This window comes from Sinohyriopsis cumingii, chromosome 3 (assembly GCF_028554795.1).
Source record: "Sinohyriopsis cumingii isolate HCF-2022 chromosome 3, ASM2855479v2, whole genome shotgun sequence".
Taxonomy (NCBI): domain Eukaryota; kingdom Metazoa; phylum Mollusca; class Bivalvia; order Unionida; family Unionidae; genus Sinohyriopsis; species Sinohyriopsis cumingii.
Genome location: NC_142963.1, coordinates 39,248,870 through 39,272,419, shown reverse-complemented (window position 1 = coordinate 39,272,419; position 23,550 = coordinate 39,248,870). Strand labels below are relative to the sequence as shown.

The window sequence follows — 23,550 nt, the reverse complement described above, 5'->3', positions numbered from 1 at the left end:
ATATATGTATATCTATACATCTATATATATATGCATATCTATATATCTATATATATATCTATATATATATGTATATATATATGTATATCTATATGTATATCTATATGTATATATATATATATATATATGTATATCTATATCTCTCTCTCTCTCTCTCTCTCTCTCTCTCTATATATATATATATATATATATATATATATATATATATATATATATATATATATATATATATATATATATATATATATATATATATATATATATATATATATATATATATGGCATCGACAAATTACATGGAATTGTCACAAATGCCTTTGAGCTTTCAGTGTTCCTCGCTTCTACCTCCAAATTTGTTCGTCGGTTTTCCTCGACAACAGTTTTACGAGAGAGTTTCTCTCGGAGTTTTCTTTACACTGGTTTTCTCTTGCAGAGAAGCTTAGATATTAAGATTTTCGATATGGCGATATTAAAACTAGGAAATTTAGTGATGGAAACACGCCCCTTATTTAGCGTAACCAATCAGGATTAAGTATATCTGCCGCCTTTTTTCCAGTGGCGCCAAAGTCTGGGGTCAATTTGACCTTCTACGTTGCGACTAGGGCTTACTGGAAATTTTCAATTTGTGACAGTTTTACCATGGAATCAAAGTTTACCGTGTCCCTTACAGTCCGTCTGGCTGCTGTACAAAAAAATGCTTAATTAAGTATGAAATTCTCCCCTCGAAAAGACATTACCGGTCATGGCATTATGGCGATTTGATACGCGCCTGTCCCCATAAATCTAATTAATTGTTCCCTGGTCTCAACTAATGTGTTCTTCATAGATCGCCCAGAAATTTGCCCCTTCACACTAGTATATATGATCTTTAATGCTATTAACTTCATTTTTTAGCCGCAATTATTATTGAAGATAGGGAAGTCCAAGATTCCTCCTTATCATCTCTATCATAAACTTTTCTATGTAACCTATAGTGTGTTGAAGGGCAGTTAAACCAAATCAAAATAAAATTCAGTAAGAGCATACATGAATGGGCTTAATATAAAATGAATAAACTTTTAAACAGGACTCAGCTTTCGTAATAAAGATAATACACTGATAGTCAAAATTGTTAACAGAATCTCAATCACGTTCTTTCTTCTGCAATAATAAAATATTCAATAATCATAGGTATAAAAAAAGATCTGTAGAAGTTAGACATCTTTTTTATTTTTAAAGTATTGACGAAATTGCTCATTTCAATCTCGTTTTATTTAAAATCACCTCTGAGCAACGATAACGTCCATGATCCGTAGACTGGGACAATTTTAAAGCAAGGTGATGATGGCCTTGAATCTTTGTTTTTACAATAGGAAGAAAAATGTAAGTAACGCTGACTCTCATTGTTTCGGGTTGCCCCTGTCCCTGTCACATTCAAGGGTAGCTATTGACTACGGTCCCTCTTTGTGCTCAGCATCATGTATTATTCAGGCATGATCAACCTGCTTCCTTTTCTCATACCAGTTCCACAATGTTTATTAACTCTCAAATTACCTACAAAATTCGTCACTGTTTGTCTGTCCATGGCAAATGTTGCAAAATAATTGTAGGTCGCCCTTCTTTAACTACAATCTTGGTTATTCGTTTCTTTCTTTCTTGGACTGTTATATGTTCGTTACCCCCTCTTTATTTTGTATCACAAATTTACAACCCTTGCACCTCACTTGCCATTGAGGCGCCGCCTTCAACACACAATTCCAAGATCGAATAACCTAATCTAGGTACTCTACGCTGCGATGTATGAAATACGGCACCAATTTATGTTATGTACCAGGATTAAATAGAGGGTCCCAAATGGGTATAAATTTAATGCTGAATTTATTAAACGAGTGGAATAATTTCCAGTGAAATTATTCAACCACTTTCGTAAATTTAATACTAAACTATTATCATTTGAGATATATGTCGAATATTTGTTTTATTTAGTGGAAAGAATTTGAGTAGAAAGAAGAAAACATGATTTTGGCATTTCATTTGATCCTAAGACTGCACCTTTCAATCTCGCGTGTGAAAAAAAAAATATGCCCACCTCGATAACCAGACATTTAAAAGTTGATTTTTAGTTACAAATTATAATTCAAAGAGCAACTGTACTTCCAAAGCAATAGAATAGTTGGCACATTTTGAATACAGGCTATTTGATGTAATTACTGTGTGATGTCACATATTGTACCATGGAGGGTCAACTTTTGCAGTTGCCGTACCATTTTACATAGTGACGCATAGAGCAGACAAAATAGCATTCCAGTTCTTAGATATTAACCTGAAGGGGTTATTCTTGGTTGCAGAAATTGTGCTTAATCTAGACTAGACGTTTTGCTCAATATGGTCATTTCAGCTTTAATGTTTCGTGACCGGGTATTTGCATTATTTGCTTTGGAAGAATTATGCCGCTATAAAGTTTTCTGTCAGTTTGCCAACATTCTTTTAAAAAGAGAAGTTAGTTGATTTATTCGTATAGGTTGATATTTAAACATTTTAATCCTGGAAGTGATCTATATCGCTTGTTAGCAGCAGTTTACTTAGGTGCGTTTTGGTGATAGACGTTAGATTTTCTAATGTCCATTGAGCTACCTATTGGAAATACGACAACATATTGTACATAGTAATAGTTAGGTTTCAGAAGGCGGGGATAGAAAACTTCCCACAGACACAGCCTATCAATAATGAGAATATTGCGCAAGAATTTCGTGGAGTTATTTAGACCAGTCAGGTTAACAGAAAGCGATATATTAACTTCTTGACGTACACATATTAAACTGCAGAAATTGTAAGTAAAGTGTAACAACTCTGTGATACATACAGTTATTGAGCTTTTCCTTTTAAAATAACGAAATATTCATAGTCCAACAGGATACATCCCATGATTTCTTTCTAAGAGTAAAATGTCTTGTCATTTAATGCACAAAGTCTTTATTTTCCGATTATTCTGACAAATTATTATAACGAATGTGAGATATGATATTTTTACATGCTATTTCGCTCCTCATTGTTGTCATAGTACCAGGGTTTACGTCACGATTTTGTGTTTTCCCCATCGCCTTAATTGCGTCATTTCTACTTAGGATGATCCAGAAAAGAGGCGGTCACTAAATCTCTATAAATCAAGATAACTGAAAAACCTTCTCAAGTTGTCATTGCAAAATGCGTGTTTGTGCAGTATAATTTAATAAATAGTCGATGAACTAAATACATATAATGGCAAAGAACGTGCTTTCAGTTCATTATCTTAAATTTATTATTTCCCCTCAGCGTCAATTTAATAATGCGCATATTCTAACAAATTAACAACACAACATTTTCCATTGAGAACAGGCATTGTAAACAAATAATTGTAAACGTCTTATCGATTCGGATCATCGTAATGTGTTTGTTAGAAGCAGCTGTTCTCTTTCTCATCACGTACTGTAACAAGCTGTTGCTATGGCACATCTTGATAACAGTGCAGATTCTTGATTGTTTCATAAAAATGGGTACCGTACTGATGCAAATAAGAGAATAATTTCCGAGGAGAAGAACATGGAATGAATTGAGTATATTTTAAAGATTTACTTTTGTACGACAGGTCTATTTTTGAACTGCTATCGGTACGTTACGTTTTGAAAATGTCACCGTAGTTTTGCCCTTTATCTCCAAGCTTTTAGTGAGTTTTAATCCCCATATATACACACATGACTTTTAATCCCCATATATACACACATGACTTTTAATCCCCATATATACACACATGATTTTTAATCCCCATATATACACACATGACTTTTAAACCCCATATATGCACACATGACTTTTAATCCCCATATATACACACATGACTTTTAATTTGAACCCTTTTCAAGTATTAACTTGTATATTTTTAAACTATTCCTTACAGTGTTGAACACGAAGAAAGTGTTCAGTGATGAATATAACGACTTTAAAACCCGTATAGTGTTTTGTCCCAAGCTGAGAGAAAGTGTGACGTACGCACGCCCTCTCGGCCTGACTGCCTTCACGTATTCATACGCAATATTACCAGTTTCTTTACTCGCCAATTCTGAACGAACCACGTGTATCGTTTTGTACAGGTATCTTTATAACTGTCTTGCTCACGTGTACTTGCATGATATGCTTGTTTTACGTGTTCAGATTGTATTAGGCTTGATTTAAGGCATTACGATTGTTTATCTTCTCTATAAATTGACAATTCGTTCATCAAACCTACTCTAGGTGAGAAAAAGTGACACAATGCAACTGAAACCTCGCCATCAAAAACCGCGAAGAAAATTTGTTATGCGCAATTCGCGATCTCTTAAGGACAAAGTTAATAGGGTAGGTGCCTGTCGAATTTTCTTCAAACCAATACTCATTGTTGTCGCATTGTCTGAGATAAATCGGTTTCAATATAAATGCAGGCGAAATAGAGACCGATTGTAGATGTTCATGCTTGATAAATACTACCTGAATGAAAGGCAATTAATCTTGGTTTCCAAATGGATGCGATTTATGACGTCTGAACATAATTTTCCTCTTTATACGCTCGTACGTACATCCAATATGTTCTTCTTTATCTTTCTCTTTTCTTCAATGCTATCAACCATGTTAGCCCTGGATAATCAGACATTAATTTGTGACTCTTTCAATTTTCAGCTCCTTATAAGAAAATGGCAAACAATACGTATTACATATGTATGCAGCTGACAATACCTATTACATATGTGTGCAGCTGACAAACAATACCTATTACATATGTATGCAGCTGACAAACAATACCTATTACATATGTATGCAGCTGACAAACAATACCTATCACATATGTATGCAACTGACAAACAATACCTATTACATATGTATGCAGCTGACAAACAATACCTATTACATAAATATGCAGCTGACAAACAATACGTATGGCATAGGCAGTACACTGCTTACGAAAATTGCCATTATGTTTGCCCTTGTCTGAAATTTACTGACTACTAGCTGCATCAGGCATAACGTGACTATATTTTTAAATTCATTGGTTGAGATAATCTTGGAATGAAATATTTACTTGCTCTTAATTTGAAGTAAGTTCTAAACATTACTTTAAATCATATAAAGATGTATTATTATCCGTTTCTGCAAATATTTGTTTATTCTTTTTTCAAAATGCACATCAGTATTCATTGAATATATCTACCCAAAAGATCACAATGCTTACTTTTGATACAGACAGACATGCAGACAGACAAACGATTATCTTGTACGAGGGTACCCTTACATAAGGTCCCAGCCGTCTTTCAAGGACTTAAATTGCTGATTGCTTTCGATACTAACTGACATAGGAGAATACCGATAGGCTCTATGCCAGACATGCGTTTGCTTAATGAACCTTAACTCGAAAATAACTGAATCAGAGCCTGACGTCAGAATCCGGAAATGGAAAAACTGGTTGGCTCATAATTTATTTGGCAATCGTGTTTCTAAACACTCGTGTTTGTCTTAGATGTGTTTTCATGTGGCTTGTACTTATTTTGCGATGTATATCTGTACAGAAAAGCTTGTTTGCCGCTGTCTGTTTTGTTTAATATGAATTTTTTTTTGGTCGTGTTTTTTGATTGTTTTGGAGGGTGTGATTATTTGTTTTTTTAATTTTTTTATTATGAGGAAAGTGAAGGGTCTCAACATGCACACGACTTATGCATAAAATTGATTTATTATAGCTCTCAGTCAAGTTTTGACTCCTTAAATTTGACATAAGCGAAATATTCTTTGAATGCTTGACTGCACGCACCTCATGGCTCCATATTAACCATTACTTTTACCATGCTATCCTGATATACAGTAATTAAAATAGTCGGCATCGGAGAAGCGACCAGGAATGATTGGTGCTCTCTCACACTAATTGTATACTGATCCTCTTAGCTACATAAAAGTCACGTAGCTCGGTTTTTAATGCGTTGGACTCGTAAAAAAAGAGATAGAGGGTTCGATATCCGCCCAGGCGAAATTGGGTCGGCTTCCTCGTTGTGTCTTTAGGAAATCATAATATAACCAATAATGTTTTAACACAAATAAAAATATCGTAACTATATAATGTGTAGACTGGTTATCAGTTGGGAATAACACTTGTTTCTTCTTCACGAAAATGTCCAAGCCAACAGAATCTTCTCCAATCAGATTAAGAATCAGATCTCCGCTGTCCTACGTGATGATCTGACGGCGACAGCTTAGGGGTCATATTCTGGTGACCTATATTATTACCATAATCGATAATTGTAACATCCAATGAGATGAAGTCTTATAATTTAGCGTTTGGAAGACTCAGTAGTATAGCTCAAGATCACGTATACGAACCGAACGATTTGGTTAACTTTCAAAATTCTGAAAACTGTATTTTCATTGGCGAATTCACCAGAACACGACCCATAAGCAGTCGCTGTCAGATTTTCACGTAGGACAGTGTAGATTTGATTTTAATCAGGTTGAATCAGCTCTGAAATAAAAATGTTTAGAAGATTATATCGTTTTCAAAAAGAGATTAGCAAATTTAAGTAGATTTTCTTATACGCTACCCGATGGCAGTTCCTATTACACCACATAAAAACATGTAGGTAAGCGATGCTAGTGTTCGCTGAATTGTATGGACGTTTTATGCCGATGACAAGAACGATTCATTAACTTCTAGATACGAATTTGGTTTGGGGGATTCGTTCTGCAGTACCATTAAAAACAATGAATGAATAATGAACACAAGGGATAAAAAAGTGCGTGGATATGTTTACATCTCTTCTTTCTCGGATTACGTACTAGTGCTTGCACAACGCGCTCCCAACCTTGAATAGTGCAGAGGCGATAACAGAGAAGGGTCTTTTTTCTTTTCATGCATACGAGATAGGACCTGACCTGCCAGCGTGTAATGCGAAGGACGAACAGCTTGGTGCGCGCCAGGCACGGATAAATATTGATATATGGAATACAAAAATATGTAAAGGATGTTGTCTCTAAAACATGCAGATGTACTTTAATGCCTTATTGCATATGACTTTTTCCGTTATAGCTAGTGGAACCTAGCCGATTGCTTTGCTTTGCTTCAATCGATGATTTTTGTTCAACGTCTTAGCTGCTTCAGCTGTAATCGTTATTTTGTGCTTTATCCATTTATATTTCTTTCACCTGGGTTGTTCGATAGACGGGGTACGATTATATTTACACAATTGGGTGTTTTTAATAAAAATAATTTATATCAGGCCCATTCTCTGTCATGCTTGAAATCTTAGACTTTGCAAGGATTGTTCGTTCTCGTTCAGAAAGCAAGATGTTGACCTTATACCATAACCTTTTAAAATCAATATGTATCCATAAACACTGATTTATCATTGGCCCGATCCTATTAAAATGTATTTCAATATAATGCCCCTCTAATCGTTTCCTGGATCTACTTTCCATTGTAAACAAACAATGGACGCAGACGCCAGCACTTTTGATTTGTAAACAAATCGTGTATACTCTTGTAGTAGGCGCTTTAGGTTTTGGTTGATGAAATTTGTTTCTGAATGAACTAAAGCAGATGTTTCATGGACTGCCACATACCAGCTGTTTTGCTACATTCCGCGTTAACTTGTTTGAAACAATGTGTCGGATTTAGAAGGGCGATAGACGCCAGATTTCATAAAATAGCTGGGTCCCAAAAAAAGTATATGCAAGTGACAAGGCATAAACTGTCTTCTTTAGCTGGTAATAAGAATGGCAAACAATATACTTACAGTTTTACATCGTGAATGCCCTCAAAATGTACTTAGTTCTGCAAATCCAAATTACATGAGCCATGTCATGGGTTGTCAAGCTTGATTATACATTTCGAAATTGTACTTTAATTTCGACTATATTCCAAGTGCAATTACATCCTCCTTACTGCACTCGAAATGAAATAAACATTATATTCCTTTGCATCCTTTTGATAGTGGCAATCGAGAGACTTCATATTTCTCCCACATTATGATTTCAAACAGTCATTGACAGAACAGAAACACTTTTGAAGATGTCAACATGATGCTCCTTCACCACTGAAGTCCGATGTACTTCATGTAGAATTGGCACAGATAAATCCAGTCCATAATCACGTAATTTCGTAGAAACGACAAAAATACCAAAAGCTATTCATTCCAGATCAAATAGAAAAGTTGTTACAATACGCATTCATTCACAGTATGACACCAAATTTCAATTTTAAGTAGACCATCACGCCATTTTCTTTCTAAAGTTATGTCTAGCGCGCGACTATGTTCAAATTTATCTGGGTGGAGTTATGTGCACATTAATAATGTTGTTTTTGTGTAATGATGAATCTGCGCTTGTGTATTTAGTTTGGAATATGGCATACATTCAGTTACTTTGTTTCGTGTAGTGTATTTTTGTTTACATAGTTAAGCCTTATGTAGATCAAGCAAATGAACATATAATAGAAAGGTTACCGCATTTGTATGGGAAAATATGAACTCGTTTTGTCGGATGGATATACTGCACTCCCAAGGTTGTGTATTATTTCCATCCGAAAAACTCGTTCATATTGTCCTATACAAAAGCAGTAACCTATAATTAATATGATTTATGAGGAATACAAATTTCTCAATAGCCAGAGAGAGAGATGATAAATTTTATTAAAGTATTTCTTTCTAAAATGGTCAAAAGCTGGACAAACACAAACAAAGTGGGATTCATCTTCTATCAAATAAATATTATTTTTTTGTCATGAGTCAGTCACAGTATATATTGTTTCTCTCAGTCCTACTATGCATACCGGTATCTATTTTCATCATGTGCTCTGAGCACACGAATTTAGCCAATAACGTCCTCAGTAAATATGATATTCCACATGATAGGTAGTTTTCCGATTCTAATTCAGTTTTCCGAATACTGTAACACAGATTTATGTGAATTGTTAAATCGCTTTGACAGTTTGTGAAAGCCGAAACATTAATTATTTATGAAAATAGTGAGAAAAGGTATATTTCTGTACCAACATCTTGATTTAACCAGACATACCCAAACCCGTAGTGAAATAACGTATTTAACGTTGGTAATCCAGTAGACACTGTTGGTTTCATCTACGTTTTTCAACATTAAATAGCATTGCTGTAAATAGCGAGTTAGTGGCTTTCGTCTGATCTTCAACCAGTATTTAATTCATCGTAAACACATACGAGGTAATGTTATGTATATCTAATTTCTGTTGTTGTTGGTTTTTTCTCCATGTTTATATGGTATTATATTTGTATTTTGGACTTGACCTTGTCCAAAATTAAGGTTGTATCTGACCAAGAACACTGCTGTTGTTTTGCTTTTGGTAAAAAAAAATAATACATTGATCATTTTCTAATGACTGTTGATTAAGTTTTCAAATTATTATTAACGTAAAAATAATTATTTTCGTCTGACTCTGGGACATTGGAATTCCTGAAGAAAAAAAAATTTGTTGTACCTGATATTTACAACATTCTTTGCTATAATTTTGGTAAAAGATTTGAATAGTATACAACGTAGAATGTTTAGAATGGACAGTTCCACTCAATAGTCATTTCTGAAACTGTTAATTGTGACTTAGGTCTGGTAAATCGGTTTATAGTCCTATTTATTTGAGAAATTACTAATTCTTGCAATTACATCTGAAGCAGAAATCATTTGTATTATTCTATCTATTATTTGATTTGGGTGGATTTATTTATTCAAAGTATTATTCACTGGAAAGTGCTCGTCTATAATGTTCTTGGACATTAACAAGAACTGAAAATTATAGTGAATTCAGACAAGAACATATCTGGAGTATTATTGTGACTCATCAAAAGACCGTTCGCACATATTCACGTCAGAGGCTACTAAAAGCACCTCTTCACGTCACAGGCTACTAAAAGCACCTCTTCACGTCAGAGGCTACAAAAAGCACCTCTTCACGTCACAGGCTACTAAAAGCACATCTTCACGTCACAGGCTACTAAAAGCACATCAACACATTCAGCGTTGGATCTTATTTCCATCACCACTGGAATTTAATTAGAATTTTGTTCATGGGGGCTAGTGATAGAACGTTTTGGACTAAATGGGATTGAATTCGCAATACTGTAAGTTTTTTTTTTTAAATGTTCACTTTTGTATTCTAGGGAAATAAATTATCAGTTGAATTTAACAACTCTTGTCGTTCTTTTATATCACTTAGTTTAAGACCATAGATCTTAATAATAAGTCGTAATCTTTCGTACTCCCTTAACACAACTGCATTTTGTAGTTTTAAAAAATCGAAATGATGTTTGCAAAAGTTGTAGTGTACGATTTCAATATCTCTACTAAATCCATAAACGAAAATTTCTGACACATAACATACAAAATAGATATTAATCAGAGAATAATAAAAATGTTAAAATATTCTAGGACATATGAATGGATTTAAACTGCCGTCAGAGGTAATTGGGTATTTCCGTTACTTTTCAAATGGAGCATAGCCTTTGAATCAGTAAGTGGCCCTTTTTCTTACACTATACTTACTGAATAGACAATAATCTTCCAACCAAATTTCAGGGTAAATGTCGCAGACGAACATTAATGAAATAATTCAATTTTCATACCGAAAGCTGATTAATTTACAGTAAATTGAAAGTTTTAATTTTTGAGTTTTCTTTTAATACAGAAACTTATTCAGGCATTGATCTTAAGTTATAATCAAAACATACATTTTTGTAAGAAATCGAAGATTCTCTCCTTTTCTAACATGCCGATTAAACTTTATATATTCATTAAGATATATTTTAACAGAACAATTTTAAACACAAATTCAATATTGTTGTTGGGGACCCGAGTGATCGAGTGGTCTAAAGCACTCACCGTTCCGGATCACTGCCATCTCACCTCTGTCTGCGTGGGTTCGAGTCCAAGGCTCGGCTAGCGTACGTACGTGGGAAAGCCTGCCAGTAGCTTCTCTAGGGTCGGTGGTTCTTCCCTGGGTTATCCAGGGTTCTTCCTCCACCAGTTATACTGGCCGCCATGTATAGCCTATCTTGTGCTGAAAAATGGCGTTAAACCCTAGAAGAAGAACAACAGTTAATATTGTTTCGTTCTATTCGCTTTCATTTATACTAGAACAGTCGCAAGAATTTAAAATCTGCACATACAATTCTCTGCATGTTTCCCAGTGTTAAAAGTCTCATCAACATTGCAGCAATATGTAATTCTTTTAAATTCACGCCAAAATCAATATAGATGCTGCTCTCTGTGATTAGTCGACATTATTATTGATTGAATATTTTAAGTTATAAAAGTAGTTCCAAGCTGGGAGTGCGATACGGAAAAACAATTGTAGGAGTGCGAGACGAATTACAGACTGAATATCTATATCAACGGCAGATCAGTCATGTAAGATTACATATTTATGTAATACATCTTGTTTATCTATCAATCTTGATCTTCGTTATAAAGATTTACCGAGGTACTTCTGCCCCATAATATATGCGTTTTAGACTATCGATTCGTTTTCAATTAAAATGTATTATTATTGGATTATCAAAATAATTTATGAAATTACTTTTTATTATAGTTTCTTTACAATAATGATTTAGCAAATTGACATGACGAATTTTATCCCTTTACTCTGTAATAATTTATGTTTATGCATATTTGCTTTGAAACCCCCACATTTCTTATGTAAATACCATGAATTGACATTGTCTTAAACTGACATTGGATAACTGGCATTGCTATAAACTGTCTGGTTCTATGATTCATTCTGTAGAACGTGCTTTGTATTCTGTAGTCTGGATGATGTAGACTCGTCCAGGATATTAACGGTTAAAGGAGATTTATAAATAATTTTTTATCAATCATTTATTTATCACCCGTAAGATAAGTAATTAGAGGATTTTGTTTTCATGGTCTCCGAGTGAAATCTCTTAAGAAGCATGATAGTTTATTACCAATAAATTGTGTTGTCGGCAACCAAACGTTGAATCACTAACGTGCCTTCAGATGGAAGTCATTAGTAGAGTGTTCTAGAGATAAGAAGGAATGCTATTACCGTGAAACAGAGTCAGTACAGCAGTCAAACCAGTGCGTTTCTCTTTCTTCTTTACTTCGACCCATTTTATTCGAGGCTAATGAATTTCCTGATGTCAAACGTTTTCTGGCTGTTCAGTCTTGACGATCAGCTGTAATTTATATAACCCCACCCCACCTGCCCCCAAATCTTTAAACACAACAAGTTGGGGTATTTAATTTATCGGTATAGAGTTCTTTCTGCAACGTACATAGTACGTAAATAGAAGTATCTGACAAAGTTTCCCTTTCATTGCAGGATATATTAAATAATTTAGTGATATATCATTTGATACAATAAACCTATCCTTACGTTTGAGTAAGTAATATATAATATGTCTGTTCCATGGTGAAGTTTCAAATAGTGACAGATTGGTGTGTTGTGAAAATAATTTAAAAGTTCTCTAGAACATTCCTATTTTTATGTACACCATCTCAATGGGACCTAGTTGCGATTTATTGTTACTACGGAGGTGGAGCCACCACTACCGGTATAACAATCGGATTTTTTCTGTAGTTACCTTCGATCGATAAAAAAAAAATCAATCCACTTCCTACAACGAACTGTGAGGTTAAAATTTATTTCATTATGCCAAGTTCGTGTTGCTGTGTATCTATAAAATAATAATAGAATAATGAAATAATAACAAGTAGTAAAAGAATACATATTGAAAGAATGAAAGGTCATGATAAAACATTCAAAATTTTGACAAATCCCTTAACTAGTACGAAATCGAAATTGCCACCGGAAACAACTTTCATTTGCTTTATGTGTAATTTTAGAACTAGTAATGTTTCAAAAGACACATAGGTGCTATTCATGCGATATATGTGTATATTATGTTATTATATTGTAATCATAGTTTGAAAATCAATTTGCTTGAAATAAACACGATTAAAACATTTATTATTGAGTTCTTTTATTCAAGTTCAGAATATATCGGCTATGCAATGATGTTCATTTTAAATATGGCTAAATACAAATATTTATCAAGAAGCTACGATATGAAACGTGATTTGGCTAGCATGGTGCCATGTGCTAAGTCCGTTGCCTTGTATATTCGTCCGAACACTTCCTAGATTGAATTGTGAGGTTAACATTTATTTAATTATGCATAGTACATGTTATTTGTGCAGGGTTGACTTAAATGACAGAAACATAAGTAGCAAAAGAGTACATATTGAACGAATGATAGGTCTAGCTAAATTTAAACGTTTAAAAATGAATAAATCAGTAAATATCAGTGATGAATGTATTGATGTATACTTGACTGGGGTGCAATGCGTACATCCGTATAAAAAGGACCTCAATGAGAAAATAAATTCACTTATATGTAAAATATTTAGTCGCCGTACCTTTGAATCCCGACCAAAACAAACATGGTACATAAACAGGTTCGATGACTAAATATAATGTTTTTACATAATATTTCGTTTTATGGAGATTATCAGAGGAAAAATGATGTGATATCCCCACTCCTTATGGTATTGTGATTATCATTATGTAGAAGATGATCAGCCATATATATATATATATATATATATATATATATATATATATATATATATATATATATATATATATATATATAATGAATGTATGGAACCACAGAGATCTGAGCAGAGGTATATAATAGAACAATACTATCCCCCGTATATACAATATAAGGATTTAATCAATTACATTAAAAAATTAATTTGAACATTACATTAAATGATTCACTTCCTCACAGAAATAGAGTTAAAAGATTTATTCGAAATTCAATTAGCCGTTCTGTTATAAAAATTAACCAGATGTCATCATATAATTGAGTGATTGATCGAACCCAAATTGCCTTCATGTCAGAATCACCTGCTTGCTTCCGGTCTTTTTCAAATAACTGTTGGTGATAGGTCAGCTTTGCCGTATTTGTTCTCTCTCTCTCTCTCTCTCTCTCTCTCTCTCTCTCGCCTCTTCGGGTCATGAACAATCTGGGTTGTAGACTGCGCTCATTTTCCCTTGTGCAGTAGAGGTATGGCGCTATGTTTTCTCCAGATGAAATGTAATTCCCAACCTAAATACGTGTCAGGTTTTAGCCGTCAGGGATCTAACAATATTCCAACTCTTTTCTCGTCAGAACTCAGTTAATATCGTTAGTTTGCAACAAAATACACACTCATAACCTATATATGATAAGTGAATGTCTTTTCTAGCTGCTCACGCATTTATACTGGAACCATGACAAAATTAGACCTCTTAGACAAAACATTACACCCCGCTATGGACTGTAAGTTGCTAGCTGAGCGATGTCAGTCGGCAAACGTTCATAATGTTAACACAATCGGTTCTCAGTTGGAGAGAATTTACAATTTAGTTACACAAACGAATTAATAGACTTCACTCCTTGTCCTAACTATGTTCCATGATAATTAACGATTCACTTACGTACACTTCCAGACATAGAAAAATCAATTCTCAAGTCTGGCTAGTCTATTGGCTTGTATACGTCCACCATAACAATTATTGTATGCTGTTCGTCTGCCTGCCAGCAATTTGATTTCCGCACAATACACGGAGTTGTCCACTTTCTAATGTTATCAACCTTTGTGGATGGCTTGCAGATGAGGTAAGAAAGAATCCTGTCAATTTCGGAATCTAAACATTAAAGGTCAAGCCACTCTGACTGAAAGAAGAAAACGGGATGATATATTATGTGCATTATTTGCATTCTTCGGTCTCTCTATCAATTATGAAACAGATCAAGTTAGAACGAGAAAAGAAACAATGTGTTTATTGTAGGATTTTTGTGTGAGAAAAAAACCCACAACTGTTGTACGAAATTAATTAACATTAGAGCCCTCGATTATGCAAGAATCAAACACTAAACATATCAGTTATCTATTAATTATTAGATTTTTGGATAATTTCAAGACAAGACTTTAGAGGTCGTTATTATTATTTTTTCTATCCTACCTGGTTACTGAAAAAATGGACAACGATAGACTCAGGCAGAACCTTTAGAAAAGGGGGTGCCGTCGGAATCTTTTCCCCGCTGAAATATGCATAGTACTTTGCTTCACCTTATTGTAAGGGGGATAATTCATAACAAATTGTATACTTAAGAAGAGGTGGGTGGGGTGGCAATTGATATATAAAAATGTTCTCTGTTACAAAGTAGGGGCTCCACTAAAGAACTTTGCCCACGGGCGCCTCGAACCCTCGTGTCGTCATTGCTTACTAATAATGCTCTTTTATTTCCAATGATATTCAATTATTTCATTTTTTTTGGTATCTTGCTTAAAAGTTGTTTAATTGTTTGATGTCGATAGCTGATGCTACTACTTGAGTGAGTTGTTTGTGTCTTCCTGATCTTTTCATCCTTTGTCAAATTGCTAATTAAATTTTCATTGTTTCATCCTTTGTCAAAATGTTCGTTAAATTAGATACTGAACAAAAGTGTGTTGGTTGTATCATCATACATTTAAAAAGCCAAAAGCTGAACAATCTTTTCTCTAAGATTATGAGGTATAACGTTACAAACTAGTATTGACGGTGACCAGATTAATAAAGTATTTTAACACACATGAACATAAGAAAACATATGTACAACCAAAAATCTAGTACACGCACTTTATAATTGATAACATACCTGAGCAAAATTAGACAACCTTCCCACGGACTATAGTTTTCTGAATGTTTAGAAACGAATTGAAGTAAACGTGTATGGAGGACAATTTTTAGTGAAATACTTGAGAATCTTTTTTTCAGACATTAAAGAAGCATAACAATTGCAGTTCAATCTAGATAGACTAAACACATACCGAGGACCATATAGAGGACTACTGTTAGAAAATTTGGTTGTCTTCAGAAAAAGTATAAAGATTATTATTATCATTATTATTATTATTATTATTATTATTATTATTATTATTTCAGAACCTGGAGACCGTCCCTCTAACAGACGAACAGATTGCAGGTTAGTACGATAAAGTATATAACGTAATACGTCAAGGATGGCATCAGGAGGACAAAAGTCATTGTATCCCTCTTCATTGATTCTGTTACAGCTCATACCTACACGACATACATAGGAAAGTTTGGAAATAGTCAATTATTCACGTCTCATGATTTACAATATTACACTGAGCTACCAAACACCTAATCCTACAGAAATCTTGGAACATCTTTATATTCGACACTTATTTTTCATCGTTGGACTGCTTGCCTTAAAAAGCCATTTCAATGTTTAAGACAAGGCATAGAAAACAAATAAGGACAGTTTTCCTTCTTAATCATTTATATCACATAAATACTTTATGAGATCGAACGTTGGTTATTCCTCTTGACTGGCTAGATTAAGTACTTCTTCAAAATAATGGTCTCCAGGCTTCTGAACTAGCACTCCACTCTCTTTCTGAAAGGCTACATTAAGCCTTATGGCTGATTAATCACAGTGGAGTTCATTATCAATGTGGTGAAAACGTTGAAATGAATAGCAAGAATACGGTGTCTGCTTGCTCGTTTATCTCGCACAATAAATCACTCTCTCTTCTATTATTGCAAGACCTGCATCAGACTTCGAACCCTGATTAACTTCAGATAAGAACTCTTAGTAAATCGCGCAGAGACAATCCAACGCCCTTTGGAATCAAAGTAGCATTTTATTCCACAAGAATAAAGCGCCTTTAATTCTTAGAAACATGTATCGCCTTGCATGTGTCAATGTCCTCGTAAGTACTTAAAATACTGTCTTCGACTGTTTGGACTTAGACTGTGTGGACCAGATCTTGCATAGAGGACATTTTCTTTTCCTATTTTAATACCGGATATATCTCATTGTGTTGTCACAAAACATAATATTTGAACGAATGGTGAAGCCACGAGTTAAATATATAGATTTTGGTACCACAAGCTAAAATATATTCGGAATTGACGTAGGAAAAGAAAATGTCCTTTTTTATACATACAAAACTTGCTTCAGAATCGAAATTTAGAAAATCAAACTTACTCGTCGGCACAAAAGCTCACCCAGCCCTATTTTAGTAAATTCTGTTCACTTTGATAGCCTGTTCATATCAATATAATTGTTGTTGCATCAGTTGATAAATATAGGGAAGATTTCCATTGGTCAGAACATTAGCATTTGATCATACCGCATTGCGTTTATTTCTGTACAAACTGTACGGAGAACTACTATATACAAAGTTCTTTAAATATAATCACGTCTGGTCAGCATTCTTTATCAAAGATTTATTTCTAGGTCTTAAATGTTAGGCAGTTTCCATTTATTTATTCTAGCTTACAAAGTACTCATTCTTGCATGCAAGTACAACTTTTGTAGCACCACACAATCAAGCGTCGCTTTCATGATGGAAAAAATCTTATATTTTCAATTGTGAATAAAAATAAATATGAAAATCATTTCGCTAATAAGTCTATATTTCACACATAAGTGTATAACACAAATGCACATATGTTTATCTTAACTTTTGTTTAAACTTTACGTTGATTTGCACCAAGATCTTCCAATGCAGGCTACTCTCGAGCTTGTTTATATAAGTGAAAAACGAGTGCCGTTCAAAGGGTTAGATGCTGGAGATTTTCCCCTTATAGATATCCAAATCAAATTTCTAATAAAATATTGATTTGATATGGTAACAGCACATAGTAAAAGGCGAAGAAGAACAAATGTAACGTCCGTTTTACATAACATGTTATCTCTGCTCAGTTCTGGGAATTCGTCAGTTGATAGTTCAAGGAGACTAACTTCTAACGTCTTGGATGTGAATTCCTACCTAAATTACATGCACTAAGTGCATTTAATACGAAAGATACGATGTCGGCGCAAGTTGCTTGTAGCTGTAGAATTCCAATATAGCTCTTTTTTTCTTTTCTCTTGTTACTTTTTCTGACATATATATATATATATATATATATATATATATATATATATATATATATATATATATTCCTTCATGGGGATTTCTGATTTCTGGTATGGCATGAAAGCTCCAAACAGAAATATACGAGTTTTTACAGGTATCCATTTCCTGCATTTCACTTCTTAAAGCAACTTTGGTGATAGATATGATTATTAGCTTAGGTGTAGCTTAAAAGAATTACATTATATTATGTTATATTATATTATATTATATTATATTATATTATATTATATTATATTATATTATATTATATTATCCCATAGATTTAGAGAATCATTCTCCGCATTATTCATTAACTTTTCCTTTGGTGATCCATCTAGGAGAAAGATAGTATTGACCTAACACATTAGTCAGATGTGAAAATGCTGTAGATTAAGTACTATTAATTGAACATGTAGAACTGCGACAGAAAAATAAATTATAGAAGCTTCTTGTTGAACTAAAATTGAGCCAGTTGTAACTTTAACGTTTTGAAGTGGCCTAATTTTGTACACTGGGAAAAAGGGCACGAATCCAGTTACCGTATTAAGAATGTTTTGTAGGGTCTATGAAGCCTAATGTATTGTTATAGATTTATAGCAAAAATGAGCCATTTCGCAGATTCGATAATACAAGTTCCGTCGACAATAAAACCCCACTAGTTACCCAGCGGAGTTCAGTAGTATATTTTGTCACTCTCTATTCTTTGTTAGAACATGCTAAATACTTAGGAAAACTACAAATGCATTTAGTTGACTTTTATTTGCTGTTTTTTCACTCTTTGATACTGTAAAATAATATAATGTACTTTTTCAGAATTCAAAGAGGCATTTTCCTTATTTGACAAAGATGGCGACGGGACAATAACAACAAGCGAGTTGGGAACGGTCATGCGTTCCCTTGGTCAGAACCCGACAGAAGCTGAGCTACAGGATATGATCAACGAGGTTGATGCTGATGGTATATAACATAGTGTTAAGGAGCAAGTTCAATAATCCTGATGGTCTCGCTGGTGTATTATTATAACGTCAGCTCGAGACATCCTATAGAAATGCATTGTTTGGGATGATCCAGTAAATCTTTGTCTTACTGGAGATTGTCAAGAAACACATGTAGAACCCAGTAAGGTTTTTGCTACGTAACATAACATCACAAGTTGGACTAAATATCTCAACTTTTCTTCCTCGATTGAGATTTTTGAACATCTTTCTTATTGACTGTTTGGTAAAAATGATTTTGGTAACAAAATATGCAGTATACATCAGAGATTAATATACATTAATAAAATCTTGAATTTTACAAATAGGAGTCAATTCGAGCCATGCATTACCTCACATGAAAATTTTAAGATTTACTCTGGTTGGATGAATTTATCAATTCATTTTTCAAAAATTAAAAGGTTACTGTGTGTAATATTTTAAAGCCCCAAATGTCGCCGTTACGTGCAACAAGTCGTGTATGCCAAATCATCTGATTATTTATGAATCTTGAAAGATAATGATACTAAAACATCGTTAGGTTCTATGAACATCGACGTTACATGGCATTACGAGCCGTGTAATTCTTTCTTCGAACTGATAAACCCTGATATTTTTAACATGTGTACAAAATCACTCCGACGTCGGAGACAACCGAGGGTCACCCGACTTCAGTGGAAAGCTAGAACACATGATGCGATAACGTCACCTCTGTAAACATAAGAGGTCAACCCCTCACCATGTCGGATTGTCTTCTGCCCAAGTTCGCGCTTCAAAGTATTCCAGTGGCCCAGCTGGTCATCAATAATCATGGAGTATTATTTTCATCTAATGCACGCTTTTTCTTTTCGGATCCGCTTTTTTTTTTTTTTACTAGATTAGACACTAACGGAATTTGTCGAATGCATCACATCGCTACGTTTGGAGTACTCCTGATAAAGATTAGAATTACGAGTGACGTCATTGACTGAATTAAGAGGTGGCACCTTTTAATTCTAAAGTGAATATTTGAACGTCGTTTAAACCTAACATCTTGATTATTTCAAAGAACGGTTTATGTCAGATAGTTTTTTTAATAAATCATTTCCATCCCTTTAAACTTTAATTAGACTGGAAGAATGGTGAAATGTATGTTAAACGGCGAATTGGGACGTTAAAACTAAAATGTGTTTGCATAATTAATTATGTGCTTACGTATTATGAAAATATTTATATCGTCTGAAATATCCAAAGCAAAATTTTGTAATCTAAAGTTCCAATTTAAAATGAAAGTTTGAGAATGTTAGTTAAACCAGGGTTTGGCCTATAATGACAGAATATAACGTAAAGTCACGTCTCGCAAATGTGTGCATTTGTGTGAAATTCAGATTAATGGAACAGATTTATCTTCAAACTTTAATTTGAAAGGAAATCAAGTTAATTCAAATTTAGTATTTAATAAGTTGAGGGTATATGATAAAGTGTGTATACTGTTAAGTATATCTGATTTAATTCATATTTATTTTAATTTTATTGTCTGTTTGTCAGCTATAAAAAAAATTATATTTATTGTACATGCTATTATAATGTAATCTTGTTTACGTGGTTTGGACAATTTTCATACAATAGTTTGACCATGACTGATTAATTTGTAAACACATAAAGCTGACCTAGTTCCCGACCTTAATTCAAAATTAGTAACATTCACGTGAACAAGATTTTTCAAAAATTTATTTTGATCGTGGGGATATCAAGGCTGAGATCGACTCTGTCTTGGAAACGTCACCCTTGACTTGTAAATAGTTTTTAGTGAAGTAAACAACTTTTTTTTTATTCTTGGAGTAAAGTCATTGGTCATACTGGGGCTACGTGTATATATATATATATATATATATATATATATATATATATATATATATATATATATATATATATATATATATATATATATATATATATATATATATATATATATATATATATATATATATATATATATATATATATAAACATTATCACGTGATCCTCTATTTCGCAATTCAGGCATTTCCGAAATTGCACCATACTTATTTTTAATAGTGATGTCTGTAGAAAGATCTCAGTCTGGGCTTAAAATACTTGGTGTCGAAGTGTTCTTTTGCTGTGTCAGTTTGGATTTATTTCGAATTATTTGGATTCAAAAGGGTTAAATTTTTTTCCTAGAAATATGTATCTGCTCATACAGAATGCTTGAACAAAGACATTTTTTAAAACATTTATTTCCAACACCGGAGTGTTATTTCTTGTGTTTCTACAAGGAACTAAAGACATCAACAAGGTACAAGATACATCATACGTCATCGCCTTCCATCTTGGTTTCTTCGTCGGGACTCGAACTTGAATTCATTAGAACATTTCATTATTACGAATTCTAAAATTTTATTCGTGGATTATTCTTGGCTTATTTTTGGATTTGATTCTTAAAACCGAAAGTTCTTTTTTTCTTCATTTTTACAGTTTTTTTCCAGGGAAACAAATTGTTAAATTTATCAAAGCTTGTTGTTTTCACCCTTTCTTTTGTTACTGTTTATTGAGCCTAAACACGTAACATAAGAATTGGGTCGCTCGTCCCGGATTTTAAATTTTGGCTAAAATCGTTCAGAAAACTATGTTTTTGGAAATTTTAATTCCCTTAGTTTTTTTAAATCTTTAGTGAAGTCGACAAGCTTTTTGTAAAATGTCATCAATAGTGGAAATATTTCTTTCAAATTCTACCCAGGAACAACTAGATCTTTTCAAAAATGATGAATTGATTGAACTTGCCGTGAAATACGGTATTTCTGAGGTAAAGCCTTCCTTAATGAAACAAGAAATAAGAAATATTTTGGTTCAGTATTTGGTAGAAAAGAATGTTTTGGATAAAAGTGCTTTGGTTTTGATCAGTAAGTCTGTATCAGACCCTGATATAAAAAAGTGAAGGAAATAGAATTAAAATAGAAGATGGAATTGGAGTTGAGGAAGCTGGAACTCCAGAAAGAAGAAAGAGAAAAACAAATGCATTTACGAGCAGACGACAAAGTGAAAGAAAGACAAATGCAGTTACAAGAAGAACAAATGCAGCAACAATATGAGAGAGAGAGAGAGAGAGAGAGAGAGAGAGAGAGAGAGATATGCAAAAGCAGTTACAAGAAAAACAGATGCAAATCCAGTTACAAGAAAAACAAATATATATGGACGAAAGACAGAAAGAGAGGGAATATCAATGTACATTGAAAGAAATGGAACTGGCAAGTGAAAAGCATATTCATACTTCAAATCCAAATTTAAAAAATATTAGGTTAGTGCCCCCTTTCAGAGAAAATGTAAACAAATATTTCATTCGTTTTGAAAAGTTGCTGAAAATTTTAAATGGCCTAGGGAGCATTGAACTCAATAATTACAATATGTACTCATTGGTAAGGCTAGTAATATTTGCAATTCACTGTCAGTTCACCAAAGTGATAACTATGATGTGGTTAAGGATGCATCTTAAAGGGTTATGAGTTAGTCCCTGAAGCTTATCGGCGAAAATTCAGAAACCATAGAAAAGAAGCTGGACAATCTCATGTTGAATTTGCTAGAGGAAAATAGCAATTATTTGATAAATGGTGCTTAGCCAAGAAAGTTGAACGAGATTACGAAAGTCTCAAGCAACATGTTTTGCTTGAAGATTTCAAAAACTCTGTCCATCGTGACATTAAGACTTATCTCGACGAGCATCAGATTGAAACCTTGGAAAATGCTGAACGAACTGCTGATGAGTATTTTTTAACTCATAAAGTTCGTTTTGTAAAAACGACTTCTCCTGAACAGTCTTCTGGCAGAAAAGTATTTCAGCCTAATACAACCCCTTCTAAAACTCAGACTGGCACAACTTCTAAAAATCAAGCTTCTGATAGGATTGATTCATGATCCCTGTCTCTTCATACGTGAAACTATTGCAAGTAAAAAGAACACGTTATTTCTGATTGCAACAAACTGAAACACAGGCATCTGAATCAAGACAGACCTATTCCAGATGCTCCTATTTCTAAGAGGTCTAGGTCACGGTCAGGTATTGAAAGCAATACATTTGTTGGGTCTAACAAACCCCAGTCTGATTTTATTATGGAGAATTATGACACATTCGTATCGAAAGGTTATATATCACCCTTGGGTGATTCGGCTAATTCTATCCCTCTTAAACGTTTAAGGGACACAAGAGCTTCTCAGAGTCTTTTATTGTCATGTACGTTGCCTTTTTCTGAGAAATCTTCTTCTAATGAGAGTGTTCTTATTCAGGGAGTAGAGTGCGGCTTTGTTAATGTTCCTCATCATTGTGTAAATGTGTCATCAGACTTAGTCTCAGGACCCATGACAGTCGGTACAGTGTTTGTTTTACCCGCTGAGGGCATTCACTTATTACTAGGCAACAACCTAGTTGGAGACAATGTTGCGGTTAATCCACGTGTAACTGACAAGCCTTGGTTGGATCAGAACGTCGATCCAATTGAAAACGATATCCCTGATTTATTCCCAGCTTGTGCTGTTACCAGAGCTATGGCAAAGAAAGCTCTTGAGAATGATTTTGATAAGGAAAGCATTACTTTAGATGACACAT

At 33.8% G+C, this 23,550-nt stretch overlaps 1 protein-coding gene across 3 annotated transcripts in view; it reads left to right on the top strand.

The window, feature by feature from the left end:
• Nucleotides 1-23,550, top strand: part of LOC149802733 (calmodulin-alpha-like) — a 125,653-nt gene that overhangs the window by 85,423 nt on the left and 16,680 nt on the right. For all 3 annotated transcript variants that reach the window (XM_089952140.1, XM_089952139.1, XM_089952138.1), the window contains exons 3-4: nucleotides 15,992-16,031; nucleotides 18,793-18,936. In XM_089952140.1, coding sequence (XP_089808266.1) covers nucleotides 15,992-16,031; nucleotides 18,793-18,936 — 184 coding nt within the window. The remainder of the gene's footprint in view (nucleotides 1-15,991; nucleotides 16,032-18,792; nucleotides 18,937-23,550) is intronic.